Source organism: Ruditapes philippinarum, unplaced genomic scaffold (assembly GCF_026571515.1).
Source record: "Ruditapes philippinarum isolate M1 unplaced genomic scaffold, ASM2657151v2 ctg1215_1_1_1_1, whole genome shotgun sequence".
Lineage (NCBI taxonomy): Eukaryota > Metazoa > Mollusca > Bivalvia > Venerida > Veneridae > Ruditapes > Ruditapes philippinarum.
The window spans coordinates 92,317-109,722 of NW_026863993.1; the positions used below are offsets into that span (position 1 = coordinate 92,317).

The 17,406-nt window shown below is 30.9% G+C and overlaps 1 protein-coding gene across 1 annotated transcript; it reads left to right on the forward strand.

The window, feature by feature from the left end:
- Positions 1 to 10,241: 10,241 nt before the first annotated feature.
- Positions 10,242 to 17,081, forward strand: LOC132724043 (uncharacterized). Its single transcript, XM_060708855.1, has 3 exons — positions 10,242 to 10,449; positions 10,921 to 11,017; positions 13,215 to 17,081. The coding sequence occupies exons 1-3, from the start codon at positions 10,255 to 10,257 to the stop codon at positions 13,385 to 13,387; spliced, it is 465 nt and encodes a 154-aa protein (XP_060564838.1). The 5' UTR covers positions 10,242 to 10,254; the 3' UTR covers positions 13,388 to 17,081.
- The last annotated feature ends 325 nt before the right edge of the window (positions 17,082 to 17,406 follow it).

The window sequence follows — 17,406 nt, forward strand, 5'->3', positions numbered from 1 at the left end:
GGGTGTTTTGACGGCTCCCCCCCCCCATTTTTTTTGAGGCCTCAAACAGTAAAAAAATGCCCTGTTTAGGCTCCAAACACTGTTTTTCGTTTGAGAAATGTTGTTAAAAATGTGATCACTTTTTCGGCGCTGCCCGCCGTCAAAATGATACATCAGGGGGTGCCAGAAGGGGCATGTGCCCCCTTCTGTTTGGGGAGGTTTGAAGGAGTGCGGCAGTCCCCCTCATCGCCAAGAAAATTTTGGACATGTGACAGGTTAAAAATGGTCTTAGGTCGATCTTAAGGTAACGTGTAACCAATACAGAAAAGCCTTTTACTATATCTCAATGCATTGAGAAGTTGCAGCACTTTAAAATCAGTTATGATTGGAAAAAAACAATGCAAAATAGTGATTTTTCTCAATTTTGAGACGTCCCCCAGTTGCCAAGGTAACAGGAAATTTAAGATAGAGCATGCTGCTACGGAGATTATTGTCAACATTTGTGGTAAGTTTCATCGGTATTGAAGCATTTTTCATAGTTTTTTAGCAGTTTGAACTTGTAACGTGATGCTTTTCAATGAAAACGGCCATTTTTCACAATATGCTCATGTGGTAAAAGGTTAACTCGAATCATTGAATACTTACACTGTTTACTGTAAAATATATAGTTGATTAACAACCACAAAAATGACGATAATGACAATGGAAATCTCTAATGAATGATGGTCTCACCACACTGTCAAGTTGTGTATATGTACTCTTCGACATAGTATTTACGGGTTGAGTAAAACGAATAACGATTTAAGAATGTTTACTAGTACTGTTGGCGACTGATTTTCAGAGTCACAAGTCCATATTAAATTACAAAACCGAAAATTTACATTCAGAAAGTTTGAGTGTTTCCGTATTGACAAAATATAGAAAAGTCATTATTCTCTAAAACTTTTTCACACTATTGACATAGAAAATATTAATGAATAACATCTTATAATTCTTATCAGTGATTTAAAATTAAATAATGTGAACTTGACCTCTTATAACAACAAGGAAAGCATTGATGCAAAGTATCAAAGGGCGTCCAAGCAGGAAATGCATCAAGTGAAGATGAACTAGTAGACATATGATGACAAGATATTCTTATAAACTTTTCAGTGGTTTTTACCAGAATTGTATATCACTTATGAATGAGCGGACGAAAGACATTGTTCATTATGAACTTTGATTGGCATGCTAGAGATTAGAATATTACTTGTTATTTCTTTATGATCGTGATTATTAATAGCAACGGATATACATGTATACAATCAATTATAATCCATATGTGTAACGCATGATCAACACCACACTTGTGTAATTGTCCCTTATTATGTTATCGCTATTAGCGAAGACACCCTCTTAAGGTAACTGTTCACACTTAGTAAAAATATGACACTGGTTATATTTCCATGTTGATCATGTTGTCATAATTGTTTATTATTCAATAATTGTAATATCTATTAATTTTAATAAAAAAATACAGATTTTATGAATATTGTTTTCTTTTCTTTTTTGTGTTTTATGTGCTATTTTAATACTGAGTTTTTATGTTTACTACTCTTTTTTTTTAATTAAAATTGTAAAATAAATTTTTAAGAATTCAATTGTCATATTGACCGACGATTATAAGTCAAAACTTATCTGGGAAAAGTCAGTAAATTATGGTTAATCTTTCAATATATAATATTGTTTAATCTTAAACCATGTACATGTACATTGGTATTTTTCTTTATCATTTTTTAAATTATCAATCAATTAAATAATTCATAAACTCTAATTTGTATCTTTGAATGATTCCTCGGCATCTTTACTAAACACGAATAACAAATTAAATAAAATGTTTCAAAGTTGATAGTGTCATATTAATACCATAAAAATGTACCTTTTTTTTCTCAATTATTGTACATATTTATTGTTTTTATCTCATATAGATAAAATGAAACATGCTATTGTTGTTGTTGGTGTTTTTTTTCAAATTGTATGTTTATGTATGATAATAATCAATAAATTTGAGAGTTGATCTGTGTTTATTAATAATTGTTACCAAACTAAGTGACAAACATTCATTTTGGGAAAAAAAACTTATCTATCTGTTAAAATAGTAACGATACCAAACATCTACTCCAAAACCGGGAAAGATCGGACAATAAACGTGTGGTACTATTCGCCGGTCACTAGTAAATCCCGGTCAAAATACACCGGGTGAGACCGGGAATTACCGATAGGAGTACATCCCTCTATAAATAGATTTTCGGAATATTTAGGTCATCAACTCATCATTCTATTTACATCTTTCGGATGCATCACGGATTTATATTACATGTGAAATCTGTGGATACATGTACAACAATAACATACCATAATAACCCACTGTGTACTACAAAATGATAAATAAAAAAAACCGAAGAGCGCGATTTATTGACGGAAAAGGTTATTTCATTTGAAAAAAATTGCATTGCGAAATTCTCCAGTTCGCTATTCATTGTACATATCGCGACATTTCATTTTTAATTAATAATCAAGCACCCTCATACCGATCAGAATGATCGGCTTTTATTATGACAGACTAAAAGGCTCGAGAAGTTGCTGTCGCCCTTTCTCATTCCATAAGAGGCGCCACGCTTCGGCGTGGACGCCAATTATTATCAAAATAAGCATACTTACAGGACAACTAAATTGGATTTTCCATATTCACACAAATATGTTAAAGTAAATTTGCCCTGCAATGTTGGGCATTAACTGGTAAACTTTGTATTTGCGTACAAATGGTCTTATGGAACGATTGTGGTTCTACTCAGGTGCCCGTGTGTGACTTTGATAATGTACAGAGGGACACCTGAGGTCTTCATACATCAGTAAAGCTGGAGAGTCGCCATATAAGCGATGTCATGCGACGTAAAACCCAATCAAAAAAAGCTAATTTTGTTATGCTTTGTATTTTATTAGTTGTTTTTTTTTCAATGAGCTTTATATACATATTGACATTGCGTATAAGTTGAAAATATTGTAAACGGCCACAGACAAAATTGTTGCTTAGAGCAAATAAATTGAACTGAACTGTTATATTGTGTATAGTTTCTTGCCACAAATTGAAATTATTGTAGACGGCCACAGACAAAATTGTTGCTGAATACAAATAAATTGAATTTAACTTTTATAGTTGTTTTTATGTAATATGTTAAAGATATTGCATATGGTCAGTTAACGACCCTTATTGATTTTCAGGTCATAGTGTCACTAAGCCTTCAAAAGCCTTGACCGATCAATAACTGGAGAAAGAATAAACCTGAGATCGCCAAACCTTGTTGGAACTATATAAATGACAACTCACTGATTTCATTATCATAAGGTCAAGGTCACTGCGTAACTAACAGTAAAATATGTGTCTTATCAATAACTTAAAACTAGTGAACCTCAATTTTTTAAGTTAGTTTGGACATTGTACATAACAAGTAAATCAATAACTAATTAATATTACACTACCTGTGTGAAATATGTATAGCTTAAGTATGTTTTGCCACTGTGACAGGCAAAGAAGAACGGGGTTTAACTGTTTAATTTATGAACGTTTTGGTTGCCGTTGTACAACTTTAAATTTTGATATGGTTGTATGACGTTTTAGCTTATTCGGTGATGTTAAAAGCTGAACAAGCAGTTGTTAACTTAAATAGCTATATATTTAGACTTCTTTAAAGGCAAACAACTTGTTAAATACACTCAAACACGATCTCGATTTTTACGCCATCAATTTACTATTTCAACTTAATGAATTCTCGAATTATGAACGTCATGAATTCATAATTTGAACTTCACGAATTCACGATCAAGAATATATGAAGTTGTATATGTGAATTCTTGATGTTAAACGTAAAGTGATAGTTGAAGTGTTGATATTGTGTGTTCATGGAATCAATTTGTTTGTTTATGATATAGTAATTGTTTTTCAGAGTTTAAGAATATCGTTTTAAAAATTTAATTATAAAATTATCAAAGAACTATGATATAATCGATATTTTATACGACATAAGTTATTCTAAATACTGTTTCATCGGCAAGAAAAATATCAAAACATTGTTGTTCGTATATTTAGATTTCACAAATCTCCTCACGAGTTACGTAAACGCACTAAAGGAAGGCCGTGCATTGGAGTGCCTTGACGCATATGGACAAACGGCTTTCAAGCGTAATGAGCGAGTTTTTAGAAAGGTACTCACAGTGTTTAAAAAGGACATGGACAAACTTCAACATATAGAAAACAAAGAGAAGCTTCAGACAGAATTCCTCCCACTGTTTGATAAGGCATATTCTAAATACCGGGAAGACTCATTTGTATACCTTCAAAACAAGTATGAAGAAAAACTTCTGGTAAAGTGTTGCTTTCCATTGTACCTTCCTTTTTATAACGTTTACTTTTCGATGTTAAGTTTATTAAAAGAGCCAGTTTATCAGTGTAATTTTATAAATAACACATATGCTTGTATGTAACAGTATAGATATTAACCCGAGGAAATACTATCACCCTAAGCATTAGCCGAAGGTATCAGTATCTTTAAGAGGGATAATTTATTAACTGTAAACCATAATCCTATGTGTTATTTATTTAATAACTCCGAACAAATACTGTCATCATTTGAAAATTTCAACTAACTCTAACTGTAACTAAATACACCAATACTAACAACAAGTACAAATGTTGCTGCAATGCAGCAATGGAGAAGCTCCGCGCACAAAAATGCGTTCATTGCAGATACCTTACCAAATCATTCCCACACACAGGTCATTTTCTATTTAGATTAAATACTATTGTACATTAATCCAGATGTTTCGTAAATCATTTAAATTTGCATAATTATACTTATTGTATGCACTGTCCTTGAGAGAGGGGCCAGATAATAAATTTTAAAAAATATGCTTTCACTGATGTTTACCTAGTAAGGAAAGTAATTACAATACATACAAGACTTACAAAGCTTGTAATGTGACATGTCAGTACTGCAACATTGTTCTGTTTGTGCCACTACTGTAGTCAGTAATTTTATATGATAAAAATATCAAAGCATGTACATTTTCTTTCTCAATGCTATTCATTTTCTACAAATATCAACAACGTATCGTGGTAAGAAATATAAAAATCCATATGTAAATAAGCCAAAACAAAAACATTCGTCGACTTTATTTTTCGAAATTGTCCGTTACATGTTTCGCGGCAAATGGTATAAATTATCATGCTATAACAAGAAAAGCACTGATGTAAAGCATCAGATTTTAGGGCGTCTAAGCAAGAAATGCAGCAAGTGACGGTGACCTAGTAGATATCTGATGACCAGATTTTCTTTTCAATGGTTAATTGGATTTTACCAGAATTGTATATCATAGATGAATGGGCGGACGAAAGACGTACATTGTTCATCATGAACTTTGGTAGGCGTGCTAGAGATTAGAATATTTAATGTATTTTCTTTAAAAAAGTAGTCAAAATAAACAAAGTCGCTTTTTATTATTATAAGTGTATCAAATTTTAAAACTGTATGTGAAAATATTAACAAAAGGGACTAATATATTGATATTACATGCATTTTGTGCATGCCAAATTAAAAACAAATGGTTTCTATTTTTATCAGGGACTTATGATACAGTAATTATATTTTGAGTGCAAGACAAATACTGAAAGTAGAACACACACTAGAATGAAAATTTTGGGATGAATTTCAGAAAGAACAATTTCGGCATTTTATTTTTTTGTTATACGCGTAAACAAAAATAATGGTACATTAAAAATCGTGAATAAATTTTCATGGCATGTTGATATGGTGGAACATTATTTATCAATATAATGAAAGACTATTACATGAATTTTAGACAGGTACGAGGAAATTCACTAACATCATGCGAGTCAAAGATATAAAGGCTACTTGACATTGGTTATAAATAAAGAGCCATTGTTCATTGATTTATTGGGAGATCAATCTACTATTCTGTTAAATTGGTTCAAATTCCTCGTCTGACCCACCACTGGCCACCAGTGTATTTACATTCCTATCAATAAACCCGTTAAAACTGCAGACTAAAGTTTCTGTTGTTAAAATGTCACAGTATTCAGCAAATCAACATTCCATGCACAAACCACCATAAAACCAATTGCCTTCAAACAAAATACAAGTAAAATGGTTTCCTGCGGGGAACATTTTTAATGATACAAAGATATTTCATGTAACTATTTTCAACATTGTTTGGGGGGGGGGGGGGGGAAAAAACGTTTGCATCATGAATATAGTTGACAATAATCGATCAATATAGAAGAAGGTCTTTGGTGACTGGTGACCGTTGAAGACCAGAGAAGGTCGAACATAAAACAATTATTTATTTTAAGAAAATTATTAAATAGGCCTACCATTTTAGCAAAAGAAAAGTAAGCAGAAAATATCTCTATTTATTAGATGCCACTATGTATATTTTAATCTTGTAGATTTTCAGTATAAACAATTTATTGTTTGTAAAAATTGAAGAAACATTGATAATTTTCAAACACATCATTAAAGTTTCTCTACCTTAAACGGTAAATAATTATAGAAAATTAGAAACATCACTTAATTAGTTTTTCTGTTCTTAATGAGGTGTAATTCGGAGGTAAATCCGTAACGTACCGGCAAACGGTATTTAGCTAGGTTTTCGAAAAGGTCAATTAACCAATCATGTACGGTTTACAGATCACATGCTCCTCCATGTACCGAAAACAGGTCACGTGCTCCTCCATGCCTCAAAAGTTAAACGCGTACCAATATCCTGCGGTCTCCAGACCGCAGGGAATAATCAAATTCTTACAGCAAAAATTCGGGAAATCAGTGTCGATTGAAATACTCACGGTAAAAAAAATGTCAGAAGTACAACCAGCGCCGTAAAAAGAAAGTAGCTATAAATTTACCTGAAAAGACAATTTCAAAATGATAATACTATGATATAACAATTTGTTAAAATATGGCCTGACAAATTTATAAACAGTGAAAAAGAATGCTTTTCGTTTCCTGCAAAATTCTCCAGTTCGTTATTTATTACTATAGCGCGACATGAATGACCGTTTCGTTTAGTTTCAGACTAAAAACTAAAACTACTTCTATAAATAGATTTCGGACTTACACAATGTTAAGGTCATCTATTATTAGCTTTCGAATTCATGTTTAGCAATAAAATACATACATAAATAATCCACTGTGTACTACAAATAGTTAGTAATTTCCTGTAGAACATACGAATGTAAGAAAACAATTACCGGATTTAAGCTTATTTTCTGTTTTGTACTGTGGGCGCGGAACAATAACTCAACTATCGATCTTACCTTGCAAGTTATAAGTGTACTTGAGGGTAACAGTCATAAACATACAATTAGTCTTGTTTCATTTCAAAATTAAAACAAAACCTTCTTTTGCGGTTATGATGATATCTGAGAAATCTGATCCTATCCAGAATATTCTCGACATGGGTTTTTCCAATGTGCATTCACCATATCCTACATCTGTCTACCACACCTGTCATGTTTCACTTATTATCGCCGTTCCTGGACGGCGATATATACAGACAGATTCTACCTGTACGGCGCCTGCCTTTAGCCAATCAAAGCAAATAAATCATTATTACATTATAACAAAATGGACGTCAAAAATCTTCAATGACGGATGAATAAATGGATTCTCCCAACCGCCATGTTTGTCGGGTTACTTATTCGTACAACTGACAAATGCCATTATCAATGTACGGACTCAGTACCAGTCTTTAGTCTCTTGCAGGAGTTTAGTTTGTTTTCTTTCCAAAACTGGCACTTAAAGAAAAAAACTTTATAAATGTTTTCTTCTGGGCGAGTTTAATACTATAGGTGTTTTTATTGCATCATATCTATAATTTAGCAGGTCAGTTATAATCTGTTTCAGAAAAAAATAGCAAAGCAGCCGACGGAGATAAGAACATAAATTCCATTATTATAATGTTCATAGACATCATTTTTAATGTGTAGCAAGTAACTTGTTAATTACGCAAGAAGCTTATTATTTTTGACGATTTAAAAGTAGAGCATGTAGTCTCACTAATTGTACTACGCCTTTAGTTATTGTGATAGTTTTGTTATGGGCAATATCTCCTTCATTCTGACCCAAAACAAAAAAAAATATACAAAATCTAATTGAGCACGTCCAGAACAGAATGGTAGAGTAAATCAAGTATTTTTGTTAGCTTTATGTGTTGACCACACAAAATAAAAGTATTTGGCACTAAATAAAATATTCATGGCTGAACGGCGATTCCAAGTATTTTTGAAAATGCTAATACTTGCCAATACGGATGTTTGATTTTAACAAATCAATCAAAAGATATTTAAGACCGAAAAATCACTCTAGTTGAAAACAAATAAATTTTCTAGGTGTTATTGTCTGGTGGCCTACGGTAAATTAACATATGAATCTCATTTTAGGCAGGGTCTTTCAAATAGAAAAGAGAAGTAGTCCGGACAAAAAATCAAATCATTAAAGGGACATTGCTCTGACAAAATAATCATTAAATCGAAAAATGTTGATCAGAAACAAAACTTAACATAGTATTGATCATTCTTGTAAATTTTGTATGAAAACGCACCAGTAGTTCCGGAAGAGTAGTCCAAACAAGTAGCTGGCAACACAAAAACATGTTTTTTTATTAAAAGGCCATAACTCTGCCTTCCAAAAATCATTCAAGTGGAAACATGTGGTAAATGTGCAAGTACTTTAGCTATATATCCATCCTGTACAGTTTCAAGGAAATTACATTGGTGGTATAAGAGGAGTATTGCCGACAAACGTTATTAACACCTTTTTAATCAAGGGCCATAACTCTGCCAAAAACCATTCACGCAGAAATCCTGTGTAATACATGTATGCGCAAGTGCTTGAGCTACAAATCAATCCCGTAAATTTCAATGAGATTGCATTTAATTTAGTACTATAATTTTTTAAGGTAGAGAAGTCCAGACAAACTTTAATAATAAAAAAATTAAAACCGCTGAACTAGTGGTTAAGGCTTCCGCCTTCGGATCGGGAGGTCGAAGGTTCAGTAGGGGTGACACTATAATAAACAAGACCTTTACCTTTTTTAAAGGGCAATAATTCCGCAAAAAATCATTCAACCAAAAAAAAAAAATCATGTAATATGCGCAAGGACTTGAGCTATAGATCAATCCTGTAAAGTTTCACTGATATTGCTTTGGTCGTACAATTAAATTTTGTGAGCCCATATGGCATTGTGAAGTTAATTTTTATAAATTAATGGACTTGAAATAATAAATTGTTAGTTAAATGGAATTTAAAAAGAAATTTAATGACACTTGAGAGAAATGTAAGTAGGTCTCAGATAATTCCAAGGTAGAGATGAGTATTTATGCCATATTATATATATATATATATTTAAAGATAGAAAGCAAAAAGCCTGTTAAGTAAACTTTGGATGCAACACATCTTTAATGGTTATATAACTAATAATTGGCACACTGAAGCCTAAACACACCGTTAGTTTTTCTTAAATTATCTGTTATAAGATAAAGATTCCTAATCCCCTACCATATTAAAGCTATCAAATTGAATACATATTTTTAGAAGAAACACTCACTACATTTTTCCAGTATCTTTCATTCAATGAAAATTAAGGACAAAATGATCACAGTGAGCAACTTCAATACTTGCCAATATGCCAAACATTGCCTAAATTCTATATACAATGTATGCTCAAAGATGTTGGCAAGTATTGTCCCTCAGCATAAGCATCATTAGGAAACAATTGAGAAGCTAGTCTGATAAAAAAAAACACATTATAATTTTGAAATGAAGTTATAAAGTTTTGAACAAATCACATCTCCTCCTAAGGGCGCGATGGCTTACTATAAATGAAATAATTTTAAAAAATCGTATTTTTCTGCTGTAACGACTTTTATTTCATGCAAAGATTAGAAAATTGATGCTCTCTTGGCAGTCTTCATTGCATGACATGTTGATATATTAAAGACATTTATAATAGAATAATATGGACATATTTTAATGGATTCTTTTTATGTTGTCCATCATTTGAAATTTGCTTTTACAATAAACACTTCAAAGATGATGATTTTTTACGGGAAATTATTTTGAATTCGACAATAAAATGTACAGTTTATATATCTTTATATAACAGAAATCTTCTGTTATTTTCTATATATTTTTACAGGCGGAAATGAAAGCCTATTTAAATATGATGAAACATAAAATAAACAAATCATGCATGGAAAAAGGTACGAAGGAACTGTCGAAGATGTATGAAGATATGCAAAAATCAAACAAAAGTAGATACCAGACAGATAAGACAAGCCACAGTAACTATGAAGCTGACATGGAAAAACTAAAACAAGATTTTTTCGAAGCGAAGAAGCTATATGACAAAGATGTTGTAAGACTAAGTTGCTTCTTATAAATTATATTTTTTATTTCTTTTACATACTTTGGGTGAACCTTCGCCATGCAGACATACATGCGAAAATATATCAGATCTTGTTTTTGTTCGGTAACTTTCTTCTTTTCATCTTAAAATTGAGGAGTATGTAGAAGGGGGGAGTAAAAATGTTATTTTTGTTTTTATCAAAATTATATTCTACCTTGAGATATTAAGGAACTCTTCACAATACGTCTGTTCCCAAAAGTTTTATTGTGCAGTTTTTTAACCTTTAGTCTACCAACCTCCTTTAATCTTACTGTCTAGCAACGACTCCAATAAAGTATCACAGAAATGAGTGCATGTATAACCTACTTCTTCTAGAAACAGTCGTTTTATTCTCTGATAATTTGCTTTATGGATATTTGATTTTTCATACCTTTGATACATTTAAAAATTTTCATGCAAACGAATTTTTGTTTGTAACAGCTTTTTCAGTGCTTTGACGAGTTTATGAAGAGCAAAAATGATGAAAAGACGGCACGGTACCGCGATGCAACTGGACAAAAGTACAAAGACGAATATGGTACTATATTTCGTAGTTAGAATTCCTCATCAATAAATAAACTAATAATTCAAAGCGTAAATCATGATAAGGCAAGCATTATTTTAATGGGACTCAGGTTTCAATATGATAATGGGTGTACGAACCATTTGTTTTGATCCTATTACACTTAGGACCCCACCACAGTGATCTTATTTTGTTTTACACCAAACAGCTTAGCTTTACACTATGCTCTTTGATAACTAGCATTAAATGCCGAGTAGCGTTTATTTTTTCATATATTATATCCTAAAAATATAAAAACCAAAGAAAGTAATTATTAAAATGTTTTATTCTTTTCATCGTTTCACTCTAGTCCTGTTAGCAGTTGGTCCCTTCAGAAACTAGAATTATTGCTGAACGCGATTCATACCCCACCAATGTCCTTGACAGAAATAACTTTTGGAATGACTTTTATTGAAAAAAAGAAACATATTAAAAGAAATTGTCTTGTATAAAAAAGTCAACATTGTACAAATAAAAAAAGTATTCAATTCAAGTTCAATAATCTGATCTTAGTAAAATTCAAGGTCAGCTCAACTTTAAGAAAAGGGTATTTAAGTCCAAATATGAAAACATATCATATACGCTTAAAACAAAGTAGGAAAAGGGAGCAAATATTCAAAAATTATACTTTCAAGGTCTAGATCATTACGTACAGGACAAGATTAGTTTGATTTTCATCAAGGTCCTGCCATTAATGATGACATATCGAAATATGAAGACATTACAAAACAAGTGGGCATTTTTCGCTCACCTGATTATGAAGGTTAAATATCAATTTCAAGGATATTTGGACAAGAACAATATCCCCTAAAGTGTTTACAAAATATTTTCTTATTGGGTCTGTGTGACTAGTTTTTCCATATCTGAATCATCATTACAACCTTTCTGACCAATTTCCAACAAAAATGGACAGAAACAGTAGCCCCAATTGTGTTAACAAGGCTTTTCCATATTTGGGTTTCGTGACGTTGTTTTTGACCACAGATGACACCTATTCGAACCTGATCTAGAAATCAACAAAACAAGCTTTCTGACCGATTTCCAAATTATTTGGATTAAAAAGTAGCCTCAAGTGTGTTAACAAGGTTTTTCCAAATTTGGGCTGTGACCCTTATTCGAACCTGATAACAATCTGTCTGACCAAATTCCATGATATCTGGACTGAAACAGTAGTCTCTAGAGTGTTAACAAGTTTTTTTTCCATATTTGGAAACCTATGTCACCCGGGTAGGAGCCAATTTTGACAAAAATTAGCAAACTTTGAGGACCTATAAATGATATTATTTACAAAATATCAAAGCTCTAAGCCTTGTATCTTCACAAAAGAGAGTTTTAAGTGTTAATTATTAGTAACATAATAAAATACAATGACCTCCGGGCGGCAAGGACTATGATTTGAATAATCTTGGTAAAGGACTTCTACAGAATGTTTCATGCCAAATATCTAACCTCTAGCCTATGTCAAATCTCAGAAGATGATTTATTTATAGTTTTTACTATATACATATAAGAAAGAGCAATGACCCCCTATGGTGAGGCCAATATTGACCTAGTGTTAAAATTTGAAGAGTTTTTGTAGAGTTTTATTAGATGATGCTACACACAAAATATCTGAGCTTTAGGCTTTGCTCTTCTACCTTAAACAGTCAAAATTCAATAATTGAAACTTCAAGGTCAATGTCATTTATGTCAAGGTCAAATTTAAATTGAGTTTATTTAAGGTCTTGTCATTTGGGATGTTGTATTTAGATATGAAGACAGTCTATTTATAAATGACAATGTTATAGACAATTACTCCAAAAACAGTAAAATTCAATAATTGATTTTGAAGGTCAATGTTATTTATGACTCATTGTCAAGGTCAATTTGACCAACTTGAAGGAACATTCCAGATGGTTGTTGTGTACAAGTATGAAGACAATTAATTTATGAATAACGAAGTTATAGCCACTTAATTTGGTACATTTTTTGGCTATTTTTTTTCTTGGTTAAAAAGGAGCATAATTCTGTCAAACTAACCGTCAGAGTTAATGCCTTTCAACATCTTAACAGAGACAATAATCTCCAAAGAATTTAGGATGATAACATAATTAAAGAAAATACAAAGTATCATCCCCACATCATGTGTGCTTTTTATCATTTTTACAACGCTGTTTTGTTTACTAATCTTCAGATGAAAGTCACAATGAAATAAACAAGCGGATGGAAGATCAATTAAAACGTATACTTGACGGAGAGCAAAAAAAAAGAAATCAATATCTGGAGAAAGAACTAGAAGAGCTAAGAGCTAATTATGCGGAACTGAGTAAATCTGTCAAGGAAAAACTCGCATGTTCAGTTATGTAAACGATACGAATCGTGCTATTGAAAACTAGTTCAATCTACAATATTTGAAGAAGAAAAAATACCAGATAAAATATGACTAGTTTTGTAACACTCATAATAACGAAATATATAATATAAACCGGACTGGATTGCAATGTAAACTAGTTTTATGTCAATCTGCGCTAGTTTACACACCAAATACATCAATGACTTGTTAATGTGAACGCAGTTACATTTTAAACTGATTTTATTTTGTATGTTTTCCTGTAAATAGTGATCTTAGTGCTTTGATACATTTAACTTGAATAATAAATACATGTGTTATATATTTTCATACTTGTTATCCTCGTATTTTTATTCTTACACTTTAACGCTAACATTGACTTTATTTTTGACTTTATGACTTGTCTTTTATAATAACTTTATTTGAGTCTTTTTATGTAAACACTTTTCGGAATGTGTCGCAATCATTTGCATGATCCATATTCAATTCAGGTTGAGTTGTTACAGGAAAATTTCAGTTATGATTTTATTTTCATTTTCCAACGTTTCTTAATTTTGTTGTCATGTTATATCTTCTCATTTTTTGTTGCTTTTTGCAATTAGTTATCATAGTGATGTAGTACTTTGTAAAGAAGTCAAAAGACCACTTTGTTTTCAATTTTGCTACTTTAATGACCATGCATTCAGCGTAAAAGTCCTCATGTGACAAGCTTCTAACAGGCTATTAAAGCATTAGTTAAACTTTATAAAGCTCATGTTCGCCCTTTCTAAAGAAGGAAAAAATAATCATTTCGCAACAAGTACCTTTAAGGTATTGGATGCCTTATGCAGAATCTCATTTCTGAAGAGTATTCATTTTCAGTGTGGACACAGTTTCGATAGGGCGTGGGTTCATATCCCAGAAGAGGTTTTTGTTCTAGATATTTGTCTTTTTTTCTCTTCTTTTTGTTTAACAAGATTTTTTTTTCTTTCTTATTTTTTATATAAAATCTGAAATTAAGTAAAAATTAAATTTTTATCCATGATTTTACTGTGAATTGTGTGAAATTGGATTGGGTAACAACTAAAAATGATTATAATTTGAAATCGGCATGGTAAACTTGCTTTATGTATTTCACAAATGTTTCGATTTGTATCAAGATAAATAATTATTATTAAATAATATTTTGATGTCCCTATTTTATATCATAAAATCTAACAAGTTTCTAACCCCATCCTCTTCTTATTTGATGTAAAATAACAAGTATTTGTCTCAATAAACCAACACAATCTTTTCATAGACATTATTTTGTAATTGGTTTTATTTGTAGTTATTAAACAAAAAACTATGGTTCTTTATAAGTACTTTATAACTAAAAAAATGAAACTAGCAAACCTTTTCTCCAGGTAATGATAACATATTCTTTGATGTTGTTGTATAAAACTAATACAAAAGTAATACTTCAATTGTCAATATTTTTCAAAAAAGATGGTAAACCTTTTTATTTCTTTTTTTGTATTTTTGTCCAGAATATAGGACAGTTTGTTAATATAAAGTTTTGAATGACTTTTGAAAAAGTGTTAATTATACATCTTATACCTTGAGATATTTACAGTGGATTAAGTTTCTATATTCACTTATTTTATGCTTGCATTTTTTAAATCATAAGTACACGCACTAACCCGTTGTTTTCGATATATACATACATATTTTTATGACACACATGTATTATTAATTTTTAAAAAAACAAAACAAACTACATTGCAGGGATTGTTGACAATATTGACAATATAACATATGTATCCATGTATTGAAAAGTACGTTTAAAGTATGATTTTGTATTAAATAATAAGTGCCATGGAGCCCAAACTTTATTTTACGTTAGGCATATTGTCACTTTTGGACGACGTGGCTTCTAATAAAAGTGATTGTTGTTTAATAGAGTCTTATTAACATGATTACCTTCACTCATTGTCTTGTCCAAATACATATTGATTATTTTGTGATTTTTATATTGCCGAATCCCATAAATTTTTTAAATAATGTAGTTTAAACTGTATTAATATTTTCATAAAGGGAATGTTTACACTATAATTGATAATACACAACTTGTTAATGATGAGCGCTCATTAAGCAAATCCGTATTTGGATTACATTACTCTCTTTTCTTTTATTATGAATGATATTGTGTACATGTAAATATAGTGATGAAGCATGTATGAATAAATTTTCTCTATTTGAATGTTAATTTTATAAAAGAAAGAAACTGCCACGCTGAGCTATTCGCGCAGGAATCCTATATACTTTATACATTAAATGCTGTTTTATCCATATATTTAGTCAATTGCATGCTTGTATTGAATTAACTAGCATTTGTATTAATCAAAATATCAAAGCTATTGTAATATTATTTTCTAACATTTTAAGATAATACAATATTATTACCAAATTATTTTCAAACATTTCAAGATTATGTAATATTATCTATACCAAAAAAAAATATTTTCAAACATTTTAAGATTTATTAAAAACATATGATGAAATGAAAGTTTTAAAATATTGTTAGAAAAATATAAGTAGATCTAGTTGTTTTATGAGAAAGCATTGATTATTAATGCCAATGTATAGCATTAATACCTAAAGGAACTCCACTGAGGTCCAAAAGTCTAAATATATTTGAAATCCTTAGCGAGATAATGAAGGGTAATTTAAAGTGACATTGGGTTCATGTTTTCGGTGTCAAGCTGAAAGTGACATTATGTCCATCCATGGCTAGATATAGAGTGAACAGGTGAAAGTCAAAATAAGTTAACATTTTCTCATAATTCCTTTCAATTTTATATTTTTGTTCATATGAACGATACTTAACTCACTAGGCCCTGTGAAATGTGTGTAATTATCCGTAACTTTCAATTTATAAAAAAAAGTGGGACAGTCTTTTTATGTATTTAGGTAGATGTGTTTTGCACCCTAAACATTTTCAAATATCATGTGTTGGTCGGTCACCATTATAATGACCAGTTTATTGAAATGTGTAGTCAATTAAAGTCAATTTGACAATGAAAAAATGAGCATAATGTCACTTGAACTGAATTGACTACATGTTTAAAACAGATTGGCTGTTCTAATTGTGATTGAACAACAATTGATACTTGAAAATGTTTAAGATAAGATATACTCGTAAGTATGCCTAAAATATAAATGGATTGCCCAACTCTCTTTATTAAATGAGCATTGCAAATCCTTTGGCCATGTTGGCTACATGAGTTATATTGACATTCTTGGGAAGTTAATTATATAATAAAATTGAAAGGAATTATGCAAAACGGAGCTTTATTTTAACTTTCACCTATTCATGCATTGTATACCATTGGATGGACATAGTGTCACTTTAAATAGAAAAAGTAAGAGAGAAAAAAAATATACACAGAATTGAATTGAAACGTTTAAACGCTTTCGAGTTTTTGTTCATTTTACACAATTAAGATAACGTAGTAAATGAATTATCTGAAATATTGTGCATACGTTACATCTAATGATACTCAAATGTCAGTAAATATTTTCAGTTTTGTCAAAATCTCAGTGGAGTCCCTTTAACTTACAATTTAGTTAATGTTTCAAAGGCATTGCAATAGCAAACAATGTTTTGTGTTTAAAATCTGCACTTTTAATTTGATATGATTGTATGCTTTGAAAATGCTGTGCTTTTAATCAGAATAAACTGTCCTCATTTATAGTGTTCTTTTTCTTTATCAGTGATAATTTGAAAAATCAAATTTTGAAACGTGATATACTACTCGTCGTCTATGATGTGCTTGTGATTAGTGGAATTTTTAATCCCAAGCTTTTGTATTGTGACCAATCATTAATGTATGTTATAACAATAGTGAAATCATATTTGTTGTTTTTTTTAGGAATAAATCAACATTTGTCATTAAGTTAAAACCGAAAATTCCTCCCAGATATGCTACAGAAACTGACGTAACTACATTTTTTCTGCTAGTAAGATTGGTTTGTTTGGTTTAACGGCGCACAATACAACACAATTATGGTCATA

Coding starts and splice junctions, on each gene's coding strand:
- LOC132724043 (XM_060708855.1), top strand. CDS start 10,255: ATGATGAAACATAAAATAAACAAATCATGCATGGAAAAAGGTACGAAG. Junction 10,450..10,920: donor AGCTATATGACAAAGATGTT/GTAAGACTAAGT, acceptor TGTTTGTAACAG/CTTTTTCAGTGCTTTGACGA. Junction 11,018..13,214: donor AAAGTACAAAGACGAATATG/GTACTATATTTC, acceptor ACTAATCTTCAG/ATGAAAGTCACAATGAAATA.